The sequence below is a fragment of the Empidonax traillii genome, unplaced genomic scaffold (assembly GCF_003031625.1).
Source record: "Empidonax traillii isolate 1590-97213 ecotype Southwest subspecies unplaced genomic scaffold, ASM303162v1 scaffold237:size1322474, whole genome shotgun sequence".
NCBI classification, from domain to species: Eukaryota; Metazoa; Chordata; class Aves; order Passeriformes; family Tyrannidae; genus Empidonax; species Empidonax traillii.
The window spans coordinates 1,007,868-1,032,298 of NW_020955430.1; the positions used below are offsets into that span (position 1 = coordinate 1,007,868).

The 24,431-nt window shown below is 40.6% G+C and overlaps 1 protein-coding gene across 2 annotated transcripts in view; it reads left to right on the forward strand.

Annotated features, from left to right (window-relative positions):
• The window catches only part of AMMECR1 (Alport syndrome, mental retardation, midface hypoplasia and elliptocytosis chromosomal region gene 1), a 92,923-nt gene extending 74,194 nt beyond the window's left edge, over nucleotides 1-18,729 (forward strand). For both annotated transcript variants that reach the window (XM_027888386.1, XM_027888385.1), the window contains 4 exons: nucleotides 3,884-3,998; nucleotides 10,737-10,827; nucleotides 12,527-12,623; nucleotides 14,248-18,729. In XM_027888386.1, coding sequence (XP_027744187.1) covers nucleotides 3,884-3,998; nucleotides 10,737-10,827; nucleotides 12,527-12,623; nucleotides 14,248-14,362 — 418 coding nt within the window. In that variant the 3' untranslated portion in view covers nucleotides 14,363-18,729. The remainder of the gene's footprint in view (nucleotides 1-3,883; nucleotides 3,999-10,736; nucleotides 10,828-12,526; nucleotides 12,624-14,247) is intronic.
• The last annotated feature ends 5,702 nt before the right edge of the window (nucleotides 18,730-24,431 follow it).

Sequence of the window (24,431 nt, forward strand, 5' to 3'; positions counted from 1 at the left end):
TAAGCTCAAGGATAGTGGCTGAATTCTGAAGGGAAGCATCTCTAATGCCAAATGTCTCCTGCTAACCAAGCATTGAGAACAGGCAATAATGAAAGCAGTTAATCTGCAAAGAGATCAAACAAAGCTGGTCTGCTCTTAGGTTTGCAAAAGGTATCTGGAACTTCAGAGTTTCAACCATGGTAGTAATAAAAGAATGACTGAGAAGATGACTGATACTCTACTTGTCATACAGAGCACTTAAACAGTTCTCAGCTTTTAAAATGATGCCCAAACTCATTAGGGAAGGGCTATTAAGTTTTAATGTAGTTCTTCTAAAACTGGCACCTGATATAATTGTAGTTTGATAAATTTGGTTAGCAGACAGTATTTCATGTGTGGTTGGCTGGTACAAATAAATGCTCTCCCGTTGGCATTTCCCTTCAGTATGTTTTGTTCCAGTTTCTAAGTATTTGTCAACACGGATTTCTCCAGGTAGATCTTGGTTTTAAACAACAAAAAGGACAACAAAGATTGTAATACGGGGTATGGAAGTGGGGAAAGGAGGAATAGAATAGCAGCAATATTCTGTATAGAGCAGTCACAGGGGTGTCAGAGGCTGTTACTCAAATCTCTGGTCTTGTTCTGCCAGATATCTCACTCACCTTCAGCAGCAGGAGTGCTGAGACAGGATCTGTGCAGGGGTGTCTGTAGTCACGGAGGTGTCAAGGAGGAATTTTCCAGCAGGCTGTACGGATAAAACAGCACCTGGCAGTTCAGGCAGGAGCTGGGGATAGTTGAAATGGCTCTGTCATTTGATGAACAATATTTTAGTTGTCCCGAGATGGTTATGTGAAAACAAGGTGTTTGTACCAGTTGTCATGTTACTGGAGAAGGGAACAGGTCAGCTGAGCTTGCAATGTTCACTGCACGGTGCTGCTTCCACCAGAGCTGAACCGCTTGGTTTGCTGTGTGTGCCTGAGGCTTTTGTGCCTTTGTGTGCCTTTCTGCTCCCACTGTGTTCAGGTGAAGGTTTCACCATCTCAGCTTTTTATTAGTATTTAAATTTGCCATGATTTCTCTAATCTTGTTTCAGATTATTAGCTCAGGATTTGGGTGGACTGGCTGAGATGTGGGTTACACGAGCATGGGGTGAGGTTTGTTTCTGCACAACTTGAAGAATGTTAAAATTACAGCTGGTAATGCCAGTGCAGCAGATCTTCAGTGAGTGGAGATTTGCTGATGTTGTGAGCATCAGGTTTACACCGACACCAGACAACCTTTGCCTCAAAAAATTAAAATTCACAGTGGATTTTGGCAGCCTTAGGAATTGGAATTCAGTGATAAACTCCTACTATCAAACTGTAGGGGGGGCAAAAAAAAATGTTTTGAAGGTTGTAAATTATTACAGTATGGGAAATTTTGCGTGGTTTGCATAAATTATGAAAAGCAGACTTAAACAAATATTGGCAGTGTCCATGCATACAGTCGTTACTGTATGTATTTGATAACCAAATTTATTGTTTAATGAAACAATACCTGTCTGTCTGATTGCATCTCAGTAAACTGAGTGTTCAGATAGGTTGGTTCTATGAGAGAGGTGCAGCAGCCCTCAGGGAGATGAGACATCTGCATATAAGCAAACTTGTGGTAGCAATGGATTTGAAGTGGATTGAGGTTTCTGAACATAATTTTTTAGTAAAAGATGGAGGTAAAATATTAAAAACTTTTATACATACACTCACTAAATAGACCCAAGGAAAGTTTTTAAGTGCAGATACCATTTCTAACTCAATTATTTTAAGCTGGATTCCTGGGGAATGTTCCAGGAAGGTACCCCTGGACCTTTTCCGTGACGATGTTCTTATATTCATTCATTTTGCAAACTGCTGTTGGTTATTACTTAATACTAGGCTAGATGGACTTGTGGTTCCAGCTGTCCCTGTGTTCTGAGTTCCTCCCTTTACATGTATATGTTTATTCCCCCTGGTACATGGAGGGAGAAGAAAGCTGAATTAGCTGTTGGTATTTTTGGATGTTGCTGTTCTGCAGTGGCTGTAGGAGTTGTCTCTGATGTTGCTCCAAGCATTGGAGAGCAGAGGATGGTAACTCTGCCTGCTTCCAGCAGTTACAAAGCTAGCTTTGCAAATCCCATCAACAAAATCTCGGAGAGTTACTGCCTTTGGATGCATTTTCATTAGAAGTCATTAGCTAAATATTACAGACATTAGGCTTTAGATCTCTTTAATGTTCCCAGTTCTTCACAGGTCTGTGTAGGCCTGTCTAGACTATGTAAATGGCAACAGAATTTATCTTGGGTAGTTACTGTCCCAACATCATCTCTCACACCTATGGCAATTTCAGCTGGGGTTGCCTAAAATTATTTCTAAATAATGGATACCATAGGCCCACTTTTATTGAATTATATTATTAGTTTGCCTTCATAATGGAAATTTAAATTGTTGACCTGTTATGTAACGTAAAAATACGAAACCTTGGAGAAAGGCTTCTAGTCTAAATTTCAATACCATGTTCTGTTTTGTAATTGTAACATGTCTGCAACAAGAAACCTGCCTTCCCCCTGACCCAGAAAAATATAGGTCCTACTTTAACTCCTCAGTGTATGGTATTAATTTGTGATGGAAAGCTGTTTGTGGTTATATTTATGATGATTTCTTTTAGTTAAACTTTACATGTTGTTTTTTTTCTCATGTGTCCTTGCTTGGTCTGCTTTAACAAAATTATATTACTTTTTATATAAAATATGGTTTCTGGTGCAGAGACTTCAGCCATATTCCAACTCCATGGCTGTGGCTGTAATTGTATCAGCTAATGGCAACCACTGGCTCTAGGCCAAGTAAAACAATCAAGAAGGATCTGAAACAATGAGACACGTGGGTTTGGTAGTCCTTCAGCAAGTCTCTTCAGTTCTCTTTACTCACCAAAAAGCTCAGTCAGCAGGTCCCTGGTTTTGTTGGAGATGAGCATGTTTGTATTCACGTCACACTTCCAAGCTTAAGAGAATAAAAAAATTGAGATGCCATACTCATTTTAACCTTCCCTTTGCCAATTTAACTGGTTCTTAACCCAACTTATGCAAGTAGGTTTTTACAAACGTTCTCACTCGTGGTGCTGCTTGCTGTCTGTTAACTGCTGTGTTTCCAACGTGCTGGACTGTGCACAGGTAGCTCCTCTCAGCAGGGGATTTCACCCCATTAGGTGTGTTTGTCTGTAGAATGGTTTGTCAGCCTGTGGATTTAGCTGTTTGCAGCTTCCCTGTTACTAATCATGACATCTGCTTTGCAGAACCTCCTCAAGTCCTGTAGGTTTACAGGTCTGTAGAGCCCTTGAATGTTTTTTTATATTCACCTTTGCTAGTAAGCATGAATATTATTTTTTAGGGAATGCTTTGTTTGGATGTTTTTCACTGAATAATTAAGTTCTACAGTTTGATTACTGTATTAAGTGTTTGGTCACTGCAGAGTATAGAACTTCCCCTTCCACTTCGTGTTGTGAAGTTCAATCCTTTTGAAAGGGATTTACAAGTGGAAGAACTATTCGTTTTGTAACTTTTTCCAAAAGCTTTCTGCTACTTCATTAATGAGATTGTCACAGTAGCAAAACCAGCTCAGGAAGGAATGACCCTCAGAACACCTGACTGTGGCCAGCCAAGAACTGAAACAAATGTCTAAGGAAAAAGTTGGGAATATTGATCCATGTGTTACACTGGTGACTGGATTATCAAACCGGTCATCATTTCATCAGGATTTTTTTTTTTTTTTTTTTTTTTTTTTTTTTTTTTTTTTTTTTTTTTTTTGTCCTTTATACTCTTCAGATGATTCGTTAGATCCTTGGAATTTAAAAAAAAAAAAAAAATTCCTTTGAAATTCTGTTTTGTCTTCAACAGTGCCCTTAAAGATAGTCGTTTCCCCCCAATGACGAGGGATGAGCTGCCACGGCTTTTCTGCTCAGTGTCTCTCCTCACTAACTTTGAAGATGTATGTGACTACCTGGATTGGGAGGTAAGAATGTCAGCTGTCTTTTCAGAAAATGGCTTTGATACCATGAACATCTGTAGCCCAAGTCACACTGTTTAAATGATCTGCATATATTAGTGTAGCTGTTGCTGTTCTGCTCTCTGTACACATGGTTATGTGCAGAGATTCAAAAGAGCCTTTTTGATAGAGCTGTCATCACCTTAAAAGTGTGAGCCATGAAAAATGGAATGAAGTTGTGGGTTTTGCCCACTTAGGCACTCAGAGTGGTCCTGGTGTCTAAGAGTCCATCAGGTGAGGTGTTGTCTGAGCGAGGCTGTCCCAGCAAACACAGGAACGTGGTGGATCAGTCCCTGGACTCTGGAAAGGGGATGTTCCAGTATGGAAGTGAATAAATCTGAGGGATGCTTCTGGAAACAAGCACAGCAAGAAGTTGGAATCCCAGAGCAAGCTGCCTTATTTAGCTTGTAGGAGCAAGACATTTATCTTTCCCAAAACTTTATTTGCTTTCAGAGTGAGTGGCCTGCACAGACCCCTACAAAGCCAAGTAAATCCCCACAAGGAGCCCAAGAAAGTCACTACTCCTGATATTGTTTGCTCTTATGCATGGAGCTGAATCTATTTTAATTGCCAGGTTCTAGGAAACCTGCTTGCATTCCCTGGGAACAGCAGCATCCAAGAGACTGAGAAGCAGATGCTGACGTATGTATGGCCAAGTGTGCTGATGGAGCAGTCAGTCTGTATTATTCTGATTTTCCCCAAACTATTTGACATTAGACACTTTCAAAAAACAAGCTGCTAGGCTTAAGATGAACTTCTCATCTCAGCCATCATGTTGTGTTGCTCTTTGAGTCTGTATTTGAGTGGACATTAAAAAAAATCTGCAATCGTCACACGACAGCAGATGTGTTATAATGCCAGACACCACACAAGCTACAGTGTTTGCCTTTAATAGTAATTCAGCCCTATTAAATATTTAGAATTTCTTGAGAAAAAAAGAGGCTTTCTGTTGTATTTACACATAAATATATATTGAATAGAAACTGCATTTGTCATTAGAACAGTAAGAGGCCCTGCTGTCTCAGAAAGAAGGTATCCAGCAGTAACCTCAGCATCATGAATCTTACAGTAGCTGAAAATTAACAAAAATGTGTTTCCTGTTCACCTCATAATGCAAGGGCTTCTTACCTTCTAGTATGTAATTCTGAACTGGATGAATCCAGGTTTTCTTTGGGGTTTATCAGCATTTTCACCATAATCAGAAATACTCATTTTTTATGCAATGTCAGAGCAGAAATAAATCTTAGCTGAAACTCTTTGCATTCTCAATAAGGTGTTTTTTCAGAGAAGTTGTCTGCCTTGTCACTGAGCTGTTCATGTTTTAAACAGTATTTTCAAGTAATCAGACTGTAGTGACTGTTAATACTAAACCAAGCTAGAAATCAAAATGGTAGAATTTTCCTCCTCTACTCGGTTGAGTTTTGGTAGCAACCATTGGGATGTTTTTAATTCAATTTAATTTATAATTCATTAAAAATCAGACTATGAACACACTCTCAAAAGGTGAAGTGCATAAGGAAATAGCATTTAGGTCAGTGCATGTAGTAGCTTAGAAATACTATTAGATGCTGGTTTATCATCTCAGTAATAAATTTATAAGATGACCCAAATACTCATCCTTAAAGATGAAACCAAAGCTGAAACCAAAGCCTGAGTTCAAAAATCCACTCTCCTTGGAAAGACCGGTTTTAACTTTGTTCCTTGGGGGGCTGCTGATTCATAACTAAGACTGTACTAAACAAAGGAAGCTTTTACTTTCTGTGTCCTTTCTGTGCTTCACTGCAGAATGTGTGAGACTTGTAATCAACAGTGTAATCAAGCTTCATGCAGAACTGTAGCCTTGCTGAGTTCTGGATGATTTTATGGATTTTCACAATTCTTGTTGTAAAGCTCTGATTATGAGGGAAGAATGGAGGGGTCAAATGTGATAATAGTCTTTGTGTTATCCATTTGCTTAGTTGCTGTCTCCTATTTCATTTAAAGTTTTTTAATTGTAGGCTTTTAAAACTTCTAGCAAATTCCTTTGAGTTCTAAGAAATGGTCACAAAGGAGCTTTTCATGCAAAAGGGCCCAGGGGGAGGGAGGTGATACATAAATAGGAGGGGAAAAAAATTTGGAATTGTTAGTCCTTAAAAGAATGACTCACTGCTGTATGCCTGTCAGTGAGATGGCTCGTGTCACCCATGTTTCTCCTAAGAGGGCTGCAGTTATGCAATATTAATGGCAAAGGGACGTTTCAGGATGTCTAGAGTATGATGTAAAGAGGTTCTGCATCTTTCATCTCCTGTAACGCTGAGATCATCCTGAAAAACATCGGCCTGCTTAGAAGACCCTGCATCTGTAGGTGTGCTGCTGCTGATCCCATGGGAGCCAGTTCAGCAGTTTGCTGACAGAGGCCACAGTATTTCAAAATTGCCAATTCAGACAACTCCCAGTGCTCTAGGGACTGAGAGACAAGGTCATCTGAAGACACATCTCAGGAGTGTCTCCAGTATCCTGAAGCAGAGTGGTAGATCTTCTTTTCTCTGATTAAGGCATTACCTTTCCAAACTAAATAAATGAATATTTCAGTTGTAAATAGGGATGCAAGATCCTCTTCCAGCAGAAACTTCAATCAAATAAACAGGAGATAGGTGTGAATTCACTGCTGTTACCTCCCACAAGATTTTTCAAATTGCTGCCACTTTTACCCTTTCTAAAAGCAAGCAGGAGAAAGTACACCTCCAAAGGACCACTTCAGTGCCATGTTCATGAGGACACTTCCTAAAATATAATGTAGCATTCTTACTTACAGGGGACCTTGTCTGAATTGCAGTGCCCTTCAGTAGCTGAACAGATGGAGGGTGTTGAAGGGAACACTGACAGTGTAGCAACTTCATCTCCATTTCTGCTCAACAGAACCTCTGGGATATCACTGTGGTCCAGTTGCTGCTGGGCTGGAGTTTCACAGCCTTTCCACCTCAGGGAAACAAGACAGGAGAAACTCGTGTTTTGTTTTGTGATAGTACTGCTCCTTTATTAAAGATCAGACAGCAGAGGACTACTTACAAGAGAAATCATAAAGACCAGTTATTTATTGATAGCAGTCATTCCTTCCCCACAGAAACTCAACTTTATCCACATTGCCATTCTCCTTGTGCTCACCTTTGCTAACCTTGCTAATTCAGCCCCTCTTCTCATCTTTTATTAAAAGATCCTAAAGCATTACAATTGTATGTAATTATAATAAAAAACTTTTTGGAAATCGTTCTTGCAGTTCCAACAGGGTAATAAATAACTTCAATTGACCAGTGGCTCTTCCTTAAAATACACTGAAAGAGGTCTTTGCCCTGAAATTACTGTTCTTCAGTGAAGTAAAATCTGCAGAATTGTATATGCTGGCTGTGTTAACACAAAAGGCCTCTAGCCTGTGTGCACTGGTTTAAATATTAGCTCGAATAGTTGTAGCCAATAATGTGGACTGAAAGGTGGCTTTTCAGTGTTGACAATGTAGGTGCATTGAAGAGTTGTGGAAATTCTTTCCTACCTGCAAGTGCAGCGACACCACCAGCTCTTGCAGCTTCTGTTCCATAGAACAGAGAAGGAGCCTTGATCTCAATCTTTTATTCTCTTAGCATGATATTCAGTGATCCTGTGTGTGTAAATACACAAGGTGTGATGTTTGGGTGCTTATCCAAATTCCCCATGGATAGTCTGATGAGAATAATGTGTTTTCTTCCTCTCAGGATGGTTGGAGAGTCAGTCCAAGGGGAACAGATCAGTGAATTGTTTGGAATTTTGGGACAGAACAGTATTTAACAGGAGAGTTCCTTGAACTTTGATTTCAGAGTGAGTTTTGGAACAATTTTTTATTAGATATAGATACAGAGAGAGGTATTACAGGCAGTAATTTAGCAAGTGCCAGAGGCACTTGACAAAACAATAAATGTGGTGTGTGCCTGTTTTCTCCCATCCAATGGTGTATGTAAATAAGGAATTAATTAAAATCTGATACGTAAAAACGAATGTGAATGTGTTTAAATACACAGCAAAGCCTGAATTTCTGTTAAGATCACTTCAGAAGTAAAGCTTAAGGCAATCCTTAGGTTGTTTTAGTCTATGAGCTTTAACAATGTCATTGGACCTAATTTTAGGCAGCCTCTGACCACTTACACAACAGGCCAGAAAGTTTGTATCCTCAAGTCCTGGATTTATAGGATGCAATATTTCATGCTCTAAAGCCCCACAGAAATATTTCTACTGGAGATTGTTTTTTGTCTTTCTGAGTCTCTCCTTGTCTGACTCTCCTCTCCCAGTAGCAACAGTTTAAGCAGATTCCTGCCCCCGTGGGAGGCTGAAACAATCTGGTGGTGGTTGTGCAGCTCCAAAGGATACCTGTGGGTAGTAATTTCCCTAATAAATGGTAGCAGACGAGACAGAGCTCAAACTGCAGCTGCAGGAGATATTGGTTTGTTTTTCTGAACTGCACAGACAGATGTTGTTGTTCCACAGAACGTTGCCGGTAGCGTATCAGTATTTTTAGTTTGAGAAGCAGCCCCAGGGCTGTGTGTGGAGGTGGTTGCTGGTCCTGGGAACAGTGACAGTTACAGTCAATGCCTTCCAAACACAGAGCCAGCCTTTACCTTCCCATCTCGGGGAGGGATGCTTTGGGAAATCTCTCAGAAGTTTTCATTAGTGTGGGAACGCTGGTCTCTCGAAGTCAAAATAAATTCCAGACTGTGCCCATGCCAGTCTTAGTGTGGATCATTCTTATTTCGCTTGTGTGTGGCTTTCATTTGCTTAACTCAAGCCTGGTTTTGATTTAACTGGAGCTGAACAATGGAAAGCCATTTATACTGGACTGAGAGTCCTGCTCAGCTCCACAGTTGGAATTCACGCTCCACAGAGAGCTGTGAAGTTTTCCCAGCCAGAGGAATTGTGGGTGCAGTTGCTTTGCCTTGTTCATTCTGCTGTACATCCATTTTTTTTCTACAGGCATGGGCCTAAAAGTCCATTAAGATGGTGGTTGGTGAGAAACATCCACAGCAGTGATAGAGTTTGAATGTTGCATCATAGTCAATACATCACTAGTATGTGAATAATCATGAATACTGTGGGGTCACTGCCACACAAAACCCTTGGGTAGCATTTAGAATCTCATTCTGCAGGATTTGAAGGTGTGCAAAACCTGGAAATATTTAATCTTAGTGCTTAGGAAGCTGAATATAGACAGCAATAAAATCATCAGCTGCAAATACCCACTGGTTTTGGAATAAACTCAGTAGGTTCATTTCAGTTTCTAAAACTGTTTTATTTTCCTTTCAGGCCCTTTGGGTTCATAATTACATCATCTGAATATACAGATTTGATCTCTCTGGTGATTAGATATCCATGTTGTGAAAGTTGGGGTTTAGGAGTGTTTGGTAATGAAATTCTGTGTTAAGATTTGAGACCAACAAGTTCAATTCACTGCAAAGTTTCATTTTTCCTGTTTATAAACAATGTTCAATTCCTGGGGAAACTCTTTGAGGCCATGACCAGCCACAAGAAACTCTTCCAACCATTTCTCCATGCTTATATCCTATACAAAGAAGGAAAAGATCAAAAAATAAAGTCTTAATTCAAGGAAATAAGATAATTGAAGAAGTGGTATAGTTTTTAAATATTTAAACCTTATTTGGTTTTTGACTGCCATGCAGATAGAGTGAAATAAATTATCACTGGAAAAACTGTTACAGCATTTTTTGTTTAAATTTGTTTCCACAAGGAAGTGCCACACCAAATAACATGATACTTGTCAGACAGCAGCTATTCATTTTCACATACAGTGTTGGGAACTTTGGATTTAAATGGAAATAACATCTTGGTTATGTGGGCATGAAAATAAAAATGTCCATCTACTAATGCTTTGTGTTTATGCACAGAATTCAAAAGCAACTGAAAACTTTCTGGCAATGGAATATCTTTTATGGCATTCCTGATCCCAGCACAGGTACTCTCCACAGAATTATTGTACCTTGGAAGCAGGGGGGCTTAAAAGTGCCCTGGAAAGGTGTGCCCAGCCTTTATTTCATTTTGCTTTTAAATTTTTTTGGCATTTCTACTTAGTCTCCAGCTCCTTGGTATTGGTTATCTTGGTTTCCATGCTGGCATTTTGTCATGTTGTTACAGTACTTGGTAGCATGGAAATGGGAGTTTGATGCTGAGAACTATGGAATATTTCCTTTTCCTTGTCATACATTAGCAGAAACTTTGAAGGCTCCAGGCTTGAGTTTGTAGTGTGACAAATCTGTGATCATTCAGTTATTGCTTTGAACTAAATTAATGCTCTTAAAAAGCCTCCTTAGATGTGGCAGCTCTTTGGTTGGGTGCAGATTGTAGCTGGTGACCGGGTGATTTTATCGGCAGCAACATTGCCGACAGTGTCAGAGGAGACAGTAAACTTGGAGACAGAAGGACTTGTGCACCTCAGCTGGTTTTCCTGCAGCCCAGCAGTGGAGGAAGCTCCATGGTGTGGAGAGGAGGAACATCCCTGTGCCACTGCTGAGCTCACGTGGCTCTCAGGTGAACACCTCCCAAAAAAGGTCACACCCGCTGCAGTGCCACCTCCTGAAACTCTGCACAATGCTATCAGCCACTGAAAGGTTCATGTTTTGGGTCTTATTATGTTAGAAATCCGTTCCTTTTTTCTGGTGGTGTACTAATAAAGCTGCTGGTTTCTTGCAGGTGGGTGTACATGGCATTAGAATAGAATTCATCAACGAGAAAGGATCCAAGCGCACGGCCACCTACTTACCGGAGGTTGCGAAGGAGCAAGGTCATTGTTGCACTTTATTTCATATGATCTGGTGAAGGATTTAAACATGCCTGTAAATCTAAAATGCAATATTTGACCTTGCACTGATGTCAGAGGATGGAGCAGTACTTAATTGTAAGAAGACTCTTCTATGAAATGCCCATTTCATGCCTGTGTCAGTCCTCTGTAGGGGTTCAGTGAACTGCAGCTGGTTTTTGAGCCAGTCGTAAATGCAGCGTAGCTGTAGGAAAATAAAATATGGAGGGGTGGTACGGTGCTGTCAGCCAGGCTAGCACTTGTTAGTCTGTGATATTAGGGACATGGCTGGGCAATTATCCCAACAGCTGATTTATTCCTGAATTCCCAAAGATCAAGTTGCTTTCCAGTTGGGTACTTTTTGCTAGGACTTCACTCCTCTTACAAACACTGACTTCCCAGGGGCTTTGATGGATGGAAGGGAATTATTTCGAATTAGAAAGTCCAAAGTAATGGTGGTAAAATCCCTTTTAATAGAGGCACAGCCTTGAGTTTGTAAATTTAAAAAACTAGAGTAGATTTTGTTGAATAATCATCTTTTGGACCATCTTTTTGGCCAAGCAGCTCACTGAGTGCTCACTGGCTTTCTGATTCAGAGGTTGATGGTGTGGTTCAGTTGGTCTCAATCTTTTTACATTTTTTATAGCTGCTTTTTTTTTTCCCCTTCTCCTTTTTATATTTGTTTGTCCTCAAAGGGTTTGGCTGATACCTTTACTGAGGATCATCTTTAATAGATAATTCTCTTTTTAAATAGTTGCTTAAAAGTCTAGAGTCATTCCAGGCTTTTTTTTTTCAGTTTGGGGGTTGGGGAGGTGCAGGAGGAGGGATGTGTTTAAATGTCTAAATAAGTTTAGTAGACTAAATAATAAATTTAGTATGCACTACAATATGACTCTTTAAAGTCTCAAAAACTACCCATTTGTATTTTGTATGTACCCAAAACTACTGGGGTTTTTTGATTCTTTTAACGTAACAACGTGACTAATGTATTGCATCTTTTGGAAACAGCGTGTCTAACAGCTGCTTAAAATATTAGGCTTTTTAAAATCAACAAATAGGAGTTTTGAATAGCATAAAGATTTTCTTGAGAACAGCAATAAAGTGATGGATTAAAAATACAGATTCTTCTATTACCCAGACTCGTGTAATGTAATATATACTAGTTCTAAAACGACACATATTGCTGTAAATCTAAGTGATATTTATGAAGAAGTGCTGATCCCTGGAATTCTCTGCACATGTTCAGCTAATAATTCTTCTCAATTTTACTTTATACAGAAATTTAATTTTCCATACTGCCATAGCCATTTATAAAGTGACTGTGGTACATGATCATACCTGAACGTTTGGGAGAAGTTAAATTTTGTCTCTCGCCCCCAGTCTGTGGCACCTGGGTAGAGTGGCCTCACTTTTAGAATATTTCCAACTATAAACTCATATATTATTTCCAACTATAAAATCATATATAAAAAATACATTTTGTTTGTAGAGTGAACTGTTTGTGTGAAGAAATCCTAAAAATCGTGTTTCCTTCTGTTCTGAAGAAGGGAAGAAGGTTCTGGTTTATGCCAGAACATCAACAGAGCTTCTGTCCTTACCAGCACCACTCCCCTGCTGCGTTTTTGCAACATCTGCTCTTACCGCTGCATTTCTCACTAATTTTTGCTCCTGTAAAATCCAACAGGCTGGGACCACATTCAAACCATAGATTCCTTGTTGAGGAAAGGAGGCTACAAAGCTCCGATCACCAATGAGTTCAGGAAAACAATAAAGCTAACCAGGTATGCACCGAATACCCCACCTTAGTCCTGCTTGTGATGCTGTGAGTGCTCGGCCCTGGTAAGTGCTCCTTGCAGATGGTACCGGTGACCTTTCCTGTCTGATCATCCATCAGTGATCTCTTTGTTTTCCCTGGAAGATCTCTCTGCCTTGCACAGGAATTGGTGGCACTGAGCAAGAAATGAGAGGCAGCTGTTCAATGCCAGGGTACAGATCAGGGTACCTGCACATTTCCTGTAACTCTGCACATTCCCAGCAGTGCTTTCCCGGTGTGTTCCTTGGCTGTAGTGGGTGGGCAGGGCTGTGGTTAGCAGGGGTTACTTGCTCTTGTCAGACTGGATTTGGGCAGGTGGTTGTGGTGGGGCTGCTGCTGTAGCTCACAGAGTACCCCTGATCCCCTGGATTCCCAGAGAAAGCTTTGGGGCTCTTTTATCCCCCGTGGAGTGCAGGTTGCCCAGATCTGAAGGTGTGAGACAATCAAGCCTTGTACTGCTTTGACAGCCAGTGCACCAGTGAAACTGTGGCAGGGTATTCTCAGGAGTGAGGACAAGAATTTAATATTTTATTTCATACTAGTTTAGTTTTAGTTTGCTAATTTAATAAAATGTGGTCTTGAGGACTTGGTGGGAGCCAAACTGTTTTAGAATGAGCAGCAGATACTCTGCCGTGATATTGTAGCTACGTGGGGAAGGGTGGAGGATGGAATGTCTGTAAGAATGGCTCTAACGCTCTTTATTTATAGAAGCTTACAGTGTAAAATGACTGCTGAACTTTAGTTACCTAGTTATGTGTGGAGAAATAGGAATTTTTAAAATCTTACGTTATAAGGAATGTTTGATCATTTGTACTCTTCGGGGAGATAAAGATTTTGTGTCTCAATGACTGTTCAGGATTCTGAATTCTTGTAGGAATCTAATTATTGTGGAGTAGCTCTGAGTGAGGAAAACATGCTATTCTGAAGGAAGGATTTACAGAAGCCAGCCACATTTCCAAATGCAGAACCCCAGTTTCCTTTTAATTTATTTCAGCTGCACACCTTGCTATCTTCTGTTCAGGAAGAATATCTGGAGATAGCTGAGGGCAAGAATAACAGTGCTGTAGTTCTCCAATGACAATCTCTGCACACCTCAGTAAATAAGGAGTATATTGTCCCAAGAAACAAAAATTCTATACAGCTCACATTTTCTTCTTGCTACATGATTTTGTTTGGAGCAACAGCATGGGAGCACAAAAGAAACAAAAAAGGAAAGGAGAGGTCCCGGTTGGGTGGAAGTTTGCAAATATTCCATTTTTAAGAAGGATAAGAAAGAAGACCCTGGTTAGTACAGTCATGGGTTTCTATTCCCTCTACTTAAAGCAACACTATAGGCAACCATTTTTAATAGTTCTGGTTGCTTAAAATATTTTTCATGAACACTTATGTTGTGATTTGTGCTGTGATTCAGGAACGCCCCTGACCATTGTGGCAGTTCCTCCCCTGCCCTTGTACAGCTGAAGTCAGTCCTACTCCCAGTATCAGAAGTGTGGAGTTGTTATCACTTAAACAAACCACCAGTGCAGCATTTCTAGTGCTACTTGCACCTTCCTGGTGACAGTTCTTGAATTGGCTTCTTTGCTCTTTTCCAGGTACCGCAGTGAGAAGATGACGATGAGCTACACAGAGTACCTTGCCCATCGTCAGCATCATCACTTCCAAAATGGTATTGGGCACCCCCTTCCACCGTACAACCATTATTCCTGACACTGAGCCGCATGACCAGTCACTGGACCTCTCTGCAGACCTCTTCCCAGGAGACCCTGCCCCTTCTTGGTCTAGCTATCTCTATTACTGTACCATTTTATGATGATAGTTTCCGTTGCCGTGCTGAGGCTCCTTAGTTGGTTCAGCTCATCACGGCAACGGGAGGGAAAACCACGTTACTACAAAGATCCCAGGCTTTTTTATTACCTATTCACTGCAGATTTTTTTGCAGCATATATACCCTTGGGTTTTTTTATGAAAATTTAAATTTCTACTTCATTAACATTGAATTATATCAATCAAGGCTTTCTGTGACTGTGGATGGAAGGAAGAGTTTAAGGATTGCAGTTAGGGACGTTTTGTTTAGCAAAAAAAGGCATTCATGGCTTTTGCATTAATAGGTGTGACAGGGAATGAAACATATCAGATTCAGGTATTAAAGGGGACAACGAATTGCATTTTCATAACATTCTCAATAAGGTGTGTACAACATCTCACCCTCACAGTCAAGGTTCCGTGTAGCTGTGTCCATGATCTGCAGGTGCAGCACGTGCAGCCAGGGCTGACACACAGAATGCTTTTTTTTTTTAGGGGATGAAGAGAAGCGATTACGTGTACAGGGAGAGGTGATGTTAACATGGCAGCATTTTCAGAATCAAGTGGCCTAATTGATAGGGCATGACATAATCCAGCAGGCTCCCAGATCCCTTTGTCTCCCGTTGTGTGCTGGGAATCACGGGCAACTCAGCCCTGTCAAGACTCGTCATTATAATGCATTTGTAATGAGACGATGCCTTTCTGATGACTCAAATTAGGAGTGACATTTGTTTTCTAAAAACAGCTTGGTGAGTAGCAGATGTCATATTAGGAAGAAAATGGATTTAGATTTTAGTGCCTTTGACTATAACATAACTATATACTTATATATGAAATCCATAGGAAACATATAGCAAATACTCCAGACGTTCTTGCAAAACCCTGTTGAAGCTGCTCTGGCATCAGGGGTTTTGTTTTTGTTTTTTTATTTAAAGTGAGGGGTTTTTTTGTGTTGGTTTTTTTTTTTAATAATGAACTTATTTTGGAAAAGAGAAATCCCAGTTTTGTTCTTTCATCTGCACTTGAACTTGTTGAGTTTTTTCAAGTCATAAATAGTTCAATCAAGTTAACTATTGTTTAAGAAAAGAAAAAAGACTGTTGTGAGAGAGCCAGGACAAGTATTACTGTTACTTGTTTTCATCTATTGCAGGAATAGTGCTTGAGAGCTGTAAGTACTGTGTAATAATTCTGATACCCCTCCACACGGTGGAAGAAAGAAAAAACCGCTTGGAACTTTTTCCTGCTGTAAAAATAGGATTTAGTACAAGGTATGTGTGATATATTTGCAAGGCCAGTCGATGGCAGGAGCTCCCTCCTTCCTCCTGTGCCTGCAGAGCTCCCACTGCTGCTGTTGCAGCTCGGTGTGTGTTCTGGGGGACAGCACAGGCCGTCTGGAAAGACAGAAAAGACCTTCGTGATACGTGTTAGTAAACCACAGGAAACAGAAATTCCAGTTATTTTGAATAATGAATGTAAATATAGAGAGATATAAAATTCAAGTAGGGAAAATCCATTAAAATTCAGTTGTTAAAAAAAGATTGGACTAACTGTAAAAATGTTTCAGTTGGGTTTGAAAAGCAGGTAAGGATAAATTATGCTCATCCCTTATGCAAGGTTAGCTCTGCCACTTAATTTCTATGGAGGTTCTTGTAGAAGGTCTTTGGTATTCCTTCATCCACAGCATTCCTGTCCAAATATTCCCATTTTCAGTTGTGATGCCTTAATTTATAAGCGGAGGACCTGAAATTTCAGGAGCCAAGAGATGCCAGCCAGAAGCTGCAAAAATTAGTAGATGTTTATACAGAGGCTATTTTGGATGATAATACTGTTGTCTTGTTTCTACTTGGGGAACACTTTTAGAGGAATTAGTCTTCAAGTGGAAATGTGAACAAGTGGCTACCTGATAGAGTTGTTGTGTTGGTTTTGGGTTTTTTTTCTTGCCCTTATAGGGAACCTGAGCACAAACTGAATCATTCTGCTGCAAAAAAAAAAAAAAAAAAAAAAAGTCATCCAACCCCATCTTTATCTGTCATCTCGTTACAGCTCGCTCGTGCTTCTGCATGAGCTCATTGTTAGAAGTTTTTTAAAAAGATCTATTATATATAAAAATATATATGTATTGAAAGGTGCTAATCAACCTCAAGAAGGTCACGTGACTGGTCATGCGGATCTAAAAAATCATATCAGATTTTTTAAAAAATCTTCGATATATGCAGATGTTATACAGAATTTCTTACCAGTGTAATAATGATATACTGATGAATAAACAATCCTGCAGGTTTTTAAGGACAAGGTCAGCAATACTTCCCACCATGGCTTGGGGGAGAAAAGGATAGTTTTGTCTCCTTTTTGTACACAGCATAATGCACAATGCATTTTTGTCTATCTCTTAGTAGCTGTTGCTTAAAAATATAGTTCAAGGGTGTTACACAAACTGTAAAGGTGTGCTTTTGGACCGAGCTCATGCCAGACCCTTCTGGACCAGAGTTTTGTATCACTAATTAAAAAACTGTTACAGAGTCTGTGGTCAATCAGATCGTATGATATTTTTCTTAAAAGATTGGAATAATCAGTCTACCTACAGTGTTTCTAGGGCACCTACCTCCTCAGCACATGGTGCTGAAACCGCTGCAGATTGTTTCTGTGTAATTGTGGGTTTCTTTGTACCAAACGTGCAGCTCACTGTGACATGCACTGGCACAGAATAGGTCTGTTTGCTTAGAGCTGATCAGCAATTGCTCTCACAAATGTCATTCCCTCGGAGTTATGTTCAAGTACCTTTCAGTTGTATCGTTGGGGTTAGCTACAGATTTGTTTTTCATTTGGGGTACTTTATAGAAGTTAAGGTACAACCAAGCAGCTTGTATTTCACTGTTCGTTAAGTTGAAATGCTGATTTTATTTTTTTTTTTTTCTGAGCACTACTCAGTTTGCCTTATTCCATTAAGGAGATTGTTGGGGGCTTTTGTTTTTTTTTTTTTTTCATCCTCTTGCTCCATGTTCCTAAAAACCCTGTTCTGTAAACTGAGATAGACAACCAAAACCGTAGACTCGAGGTGAAGCAGCTGTTACTCAGCGGTGCTCCGAGTGGCCTTCCCGCTGCTGTGGCTGCGGCAGGGAGGGCCCAGCCCGGGCCTGACCTCAGAGCTGCTCTGGAGCCCGGGGGGGGCACAGCCACTGGCACACCTGGCGTTTGTGTACGGACCTCTCTACTTGTCTTCAACCGTGCGGGTTTTTCAAGTTGTTGTCTGGAGTAGGTTACATCTCTTATGTGTGTTAGATCGAACCAAAGAAGCCTCCAGCCATGCCCAAATGCTGCTCCTAAAGCCTGCCTTCCAGTCCTTACAAGAATCCCTGCAGGATTAAATGTGTTAACTTTTTTATTTTTGTACAGTTTCTAACTGATTTTTTGCTAGTGATGTTAATTAAGTTTATTTGGGGAGTCTGAATATCTCCTCCATTTAAATAAACTGGTGACTTTCCTTTTATGTTAAAAAAAAAAAAAAAAGGTTAAAAAAAAAAATAAAAAAAGAGAAACCCAAAGTGTGCCTCTCAGATTTAAGGGTTTCTGGTTACATTTATTCTTAAGACCAGCAATGATTCTTTATATACAAAGATATGTTTTCCTCGTTTTTTTATTACTGTTAAAGAAAAAAAAATAAAAAAGATAAACCTCTTTCTTTGCTCTGGACCCAGTAATTGCGCTGGTACATAAACGCACTGAGAAAACAAACTTTTGTTTGAAACTTTTGTAACAACTTATGACTGTTTTTGTATATCAAAGTTGATTCTTTTCAAGATATTTGGATCTAGTTTCTAAGTTATTTTAGCGTTTTATATGTTACAAAAAAAAAAAGAAAAAAAAAATTACTTTAAATTGTTCACCAGCATCTTGAGTTATCTTCAATGCCGTGGTGACACACAGGGGGCTTGAGCTACCTGGAGTAGCTTGTAAAGCCTCGCTCTTCTCCTTCCTTCCTTAGCAACTTGATTGATTACAATAATATCACAGATTACCTGAACCCCCTTCCTTTATAACTAGATCCTCCTTCCTTCCACATTTAATTGCTATTAGTGTGAAGAAACTGTTGAAATGGGCATTTAATATAAGTACGGCTTCAAAAGAGAAAAATGAGGAAAAAGAAAAAAAAAATGCTAGAAGGTTATCTGTGGGTCTGTGAGATATGGCTGTGGAAAGATATTGTAGTAGTTTTAACACTATTGTTATTACCTTTTAAATCATTTACCCAATAAAATAAGGAAAAAGAATCACCATTTCTTTTTATGTCTCTCTGCTTAATTGTGTGGCTTGGTCAATATTTTTATGTAAGCATTTGTACCTGGTGCTGATGTCAAAGGCTAATGGTGTGTTAGAAATATTTTCCTGGCATTAACTGTCTTTCCCTTCTGTCTGCTGTGGGAACAGGCTGGGGCCAGGCACGTGCAGCTTTCACTCTAATTCAGAAGGGAGTCAACCCTCCAAGATAAATCATTTATATTAGTTACATCAGTTATCATTTATGCCAGTATATTTATTAGCATTTATATCAATTACCAGTTCAGTTTTATACTTCTTATGTTGAACTTCACACTTCTGGAATTCTGTCCAGACCTGAGCTTCTTCCTGGGAGACAGGGAAGTGGTTTCAGTCTTTTTAAGCAAAACTTCCTCACAGAACCAGTTGTACTGGTATAACCAACACATAGCCTACACCACTTACAGACAGATTGTTCAGCACAATATTGTTGCAAAATGGGTATCAAAGAATCTCTGTCACGGCCCCAGTCCAGCTGGTGGCAAAACAAAGTACCAAGAGAGGCAAAATCTTTTGGAGAACTTTGTTCCCTGAGCCAAACTCTTGGTGTGCTGAGAGACACTTTCTACTGAGTCCTCTGTTGGATAATTCCTGAGACAAAGCATTCCATCTCCCTGGAACTCAGGTCTGATTTGAGAAGGGGTTTGTTTGCCTGTGCCTAATGCAATATTCATAGCTCTGCTGGCTGGAGATGCAAAGTCTTTGAAAACAAACCAGTGGGATCCACGTAACCTTTGGATGCCGAAGACTGATGCAGCCATTACTCCACTGGCTCTGAAGGGAAACCTGCCCAAGTAAATAGCTTCCATTGCTGGTTGAGTATCATTAGTCTGAACTGCATAAAACCTTCCTAAAACCCTCAGGCCATTGAAATGCAGAGCTAGTTATCACTCCTACCCTGAGTTTCCCACTCTTCTCACTACTTTAGCCAACTCTGTAGTTACCATGCTATTAAAAATCAAACTAGCAGAGTAGTATTGAGGCTGGTTCAGAGGTGGAAACTTGTTTATTCTTACATATTTGTTGGTATTAACCAATGAAAGGCTGATTTCCAGTTACTTGTAGAGAGCTTTCGAGAATAATTAGCAGTGCCTGAAAAGGGAAATTGCTTTCCTGGTTCATCTCAGCCTGCCATACAGCACCACACTGGATTCCTCCTTAAGCTGTTATAGCAGGGTTTATACTGTTCCAGAGAAATTAGGCTGGATAATTGATTCTGTTCCCCAGGTGCCTGAAAAATGAAAACCTCTGCGATGCATATATAATTATACAGGTGGGCATATGCAGTGTGTTCTTTTGCCAGGAACCTCACACAAGGAAATGACCTGCTTGTCTGAGCTGTATTGGGTGACAGGAATACATTTATCTAGATGGCAATAATATCAATTACAGCCAGAAGCATTTCTGAAGTGCATTAAAAGACTTTGGCATCACCTCAGCTCCCACAGCAGCTTTGTGAAAACTTCTGTGCATGTTCCCCCACCTTCTACTAAAGTGCCACGAAATGGGAACTGTAAGACACTGCCAGAGCTGGGTGGGGACAGTGGAGGAAGCCTCATGGTACTGGAACAGTCTCTCCTGAGCTCTTTGCCTGAAAGACAAGGACAGGGACCATTTAAACAGCGATTAAAGGATTTACATCCCACAGTGAGCTCTGCCAGTGAACTCGGGCTGTTGGTGACTGGCAGGTACAGGCACAGGTCATACTGAACTGCTTAAAACTTTCAGGAAGCCCAGGAACCACTGTTCTCTCAGGAACTGCTGTGTGCAAAGAGAGGACATCAGGCAGTGCAGGCTGTTTCACACAGGAACCTCCATATTTTGTCCTGACCTTTAATTGGCTAATATTTAGTGACTCTTGACTGTTAATGTTACAAACTGAACTGGAAAGGCAATTTAGGTTTTCTTACCTAATCATAAAAAATCTTAAAACAAACTCCAGGCCTGGCACAATTAGAATGATAACAAAACTGTCCAGTATCCATTAAAATGCATTTATTTGTTTTAATTCAAAGGCTTAACAACTATTTGCCCAATCATCTGTACTTAGGGCACAACAACAAAAAAAACCCCATCATCAGACCAAAATACAAAAACAAGTACACAAATTACCCCGTATTTGTAAATGTTGCCTCATAACCAAGGTTTAGCACATTAAAAAGTTTACAAAATTCATAACACTCTTACAAATTATTCAGAACTAACAGCATATGTGGCAGTTGAGCCCATCCACGTCCATCCTTGCCCTTGCCAAACCAGTCTGTGCCTGGATAATGCTGGAACTGGAGGGTGGGGTAACCAGATCTGCAAGTTCCCACAGACCCCTTTGTGGTCCAGGCCAGCTCCAGCTCCAGGTCTCTGGCACGGCATGGATGGGGAGAGCAGGGAATGCTCACTGGTCTGCCTGCTGCGTCCTCTGCAGCATTGGGATAATGACTCAGGAAATGCAGAAATAATTAAAAAAAGTACAAAATTGACCCTGAAGAAAAATAAAATTATTTATAAAACAGCTTGGCTTTGACTCAAAGTTACACCAACAGCTGCAAGACGGATTTACAGCAATATTACTCAAGAGCACGAGATCACAAAATCAACAGATTCGTTATGAGTCTTGTCACTGTAAAACTGAAAACATCAAAGCTGACCTGTCTGCCTGCAGAAACCTTGCACCTCCTACCGGGGCTGGCTTTTGGCCTTTTCAGAGCTTTGTTAACAATTAGGACTAATTTAATTCCTAAGACTCCACCTCGAGCGAAACAACTGCAACACAAGAAAACAGCACAACTCTATTTTCCATTAGCTACAGATGCATAGAAAACAAATGCTTCTGGTTTAGATGCAAAACTTGGGACATAAAAGTACAGCCATTTAACAGTTGCAAGTACCATTTGTGAAAGAAAAATACAACTGGGCTTTAGAAAATGCTATCAAATATACACAAATATCAAATCCCTGATTGTGGCCCGAAACAGAAATCCACAATTAGATTGGTACTCTTCTCACCTCAGGATTTGCAAATGGGCTGACTTTTCCTGTCTCCCAAGTTCAGCAAGGCAGCAGCTGCTCAAGCACATGAAGGCTTTGCCCGTAAGCAGCATCTTTGAACCGTAAGAAGCTGAACCAAAACCAGCTCTGGGTGTGTGTTCATAGACTGGCTTTTCAGCAGTTGGTACATGCATGGTTCATTTTCACCCTTCAAAAGAAACAAGATGCAAATTCTGCTTTGGTGCTTAAATAGGAAGGAGCTAAAGGAATAGATAAAGCTCTGACACTGTTCAGTGTCTGAATCCTTGGAGAAATAGCACTGCAGGGGTCCTGGACAGCTAAAGCTGTGGGACAAGGCAGTGGGTGCAGAAATGTTACTGGTTCCCTTCTGTGCTTTGGAGGGCTGGATAAAAAAAACCTCATCAGTAAACAAGTTTATTAAAGTTAATAATGCTCTGTTTACAGGTACATTTGGAAGGAAACGCAGCCACTCGGCAGCAGGAGCAGTTTCCTCACTCCTTGTTTCTTTTGAAGTGCCTACAGTACTAAAAATTGGAGGGCTCTGTTCAGACCCCCTAATACATACCAGTGTCTCTGGGAAGGCCAGGCAGCAGCACAGCACAAGGATTTCTTTCTGGGATTGTGCCCAACTTGCTCTTGGACAGCACATGGGCCCACTGTGGGGTGAGGTTTTACACTCAGCTGTGGGGACTGGTGGGTAAGTCTGCACAGCCCAACTCCTGCCCCAGCCCCTGCCAGCACTGCCACAGCTGTGAGTGCCACCACAGAGGACCAGGACAACCCTTTCACTTGTAGGTGGCACTGCAGCTCTGTAAAATCTCAGCACCAGGTACCAGGAAACAGCTTCAAGTCCTCTTGCCATGGATTGTGTGCGTAATACCCCAGCAGAGAAAGCAATCAGCTCCCAGGAGCAGCAGGAGAGTTTTGTTCTTTCATTTCCAGCATAAAGAAGCATAAAAGCAACCAAAGAAATCATCTGTATAGTGTAAGTGCCTATAAAAGAAACCTTCAGGGGAAAAGAAGAATCGGCCTCTGTGAGGGAAAACAACAAATAAGTGCTACAGAGATGAAGCTTTCCCTTTCTTTCCCACATCCTGCATGCACATGGAACAAGCTCTGGCTGATGCACATTCCCAGCAGGTACCAGAGACAGATGAGGAAGAAAGGGTAAAGGAGGTGAAGCTCCATGATGGTTTCTTCAAAAGTTTGTTCCCTTTCTGTTCCCATTCTCACTTGTCCTTCCCTTCAGCAGAGCCTCTCTCTCAGCTGGGTGGGTGCAGTTTCTTGTGGTGGCTCACCATAACCAAACATGAAGTACTAAGTTTTAAAAGCCTTCAAAAAGGGGTACAGGGAGGGAGGGAATAATTTTGGCTTTTGGGCCTGTCACTACAGGAAAGACAGTGGGGCTCTGGAGCTCGTCCAGAACAAAGCAGCAGAGCTGCTGAAGGGCCTGGAGCACAAGTGTGATGAGGGGCAGCTGAGGGAGCTGAGTGGGCTCAGACTGGAGAAAAGGAGGCTCAGGGTGGACTTTGTCATCAGCCAGGTGGGGGTCAGTCTCTTCTCCCGGGAAATAAGCAACATGACAAGAGGAAACAGCCTCAAATTGCACCAGGGGAGGTTTAGATTGGATATTAGGAAAAATTTCTTCACCAAAAGGGTTGCCAAGCATTGAACAGGTTGCCCAGGGAAGTGGTGGAGTCACTGTCCCTGGAGGTATTTAAAAGGTGGATGGATGTGGCACTTGGGGACATGGGCCCAGGCATTTCCTCCTGTCAGCTGTGCCATTCCTGCCACTGGATTTTAAGTCAGCCAGAAGAGCTCACAAAATTTTGCATTCCAAGCAAAGAGCCTGCACTGAGTGAGACACCTGAGCTCATTTAAATGCTCCTGCAGTTTTAATTGACCAGAGGCAGTCAATGGTGGCAAACAGCAGCTGGTTTATACTTGTTTGGAATGCCCTGAAGCATATGACTATAGATGGGAAATGTTATAGTTTAAAAAAATAAAATATAAAAATAAAAGACTGCTACTTTTAGAAATGTTTCAGTAACTACAGTATTCTGAGGGAGGAAAAAAGGAAAAAGATTCTTTAAAAAACAGGAAAGATTTTTTTAAAAAAGAAAAAATGAAGTTAAGCAAATAATAATGCAAAATAGTATTTGGCAAAATTTGACTAAAATCATTCTATTGTAATACCAAATATTTCTTCTAAACAGAACTGAATCCAACATAAGGCATTTTGCCGAATCCTTGAGTAAATAAATAAACCAAGATTGGTACCTGACAGTAGCTACAGGTTGGGAAGAATCACTGTTTTGCTCAGCACTCCCCAGGGGATGAAGTGTATTAATAAGGGACAGGCTCTAACATCCAGCATTGGCATCTCCCAGCAACGTCCTGCATTTCAGCATGAAGGGCTGGATCTGCTGAAATAACCAGCAAGAACTTCCATCCCTTCAGCAGCTCATCCAGGGGTCTGCCACAGCTGCATTCAGGCTGCTGTATATATATATATATACACACACACACAGAGCAAGGCATGGAAGAAAAGCAGAAACTAGTCTGTAAATCAGAATGTGGGACAATATGGTTCTGATTGAGGTGTACTTTTTTTAATCATACAGAATCAAAATATCTGAAGTAGCCACTTCTC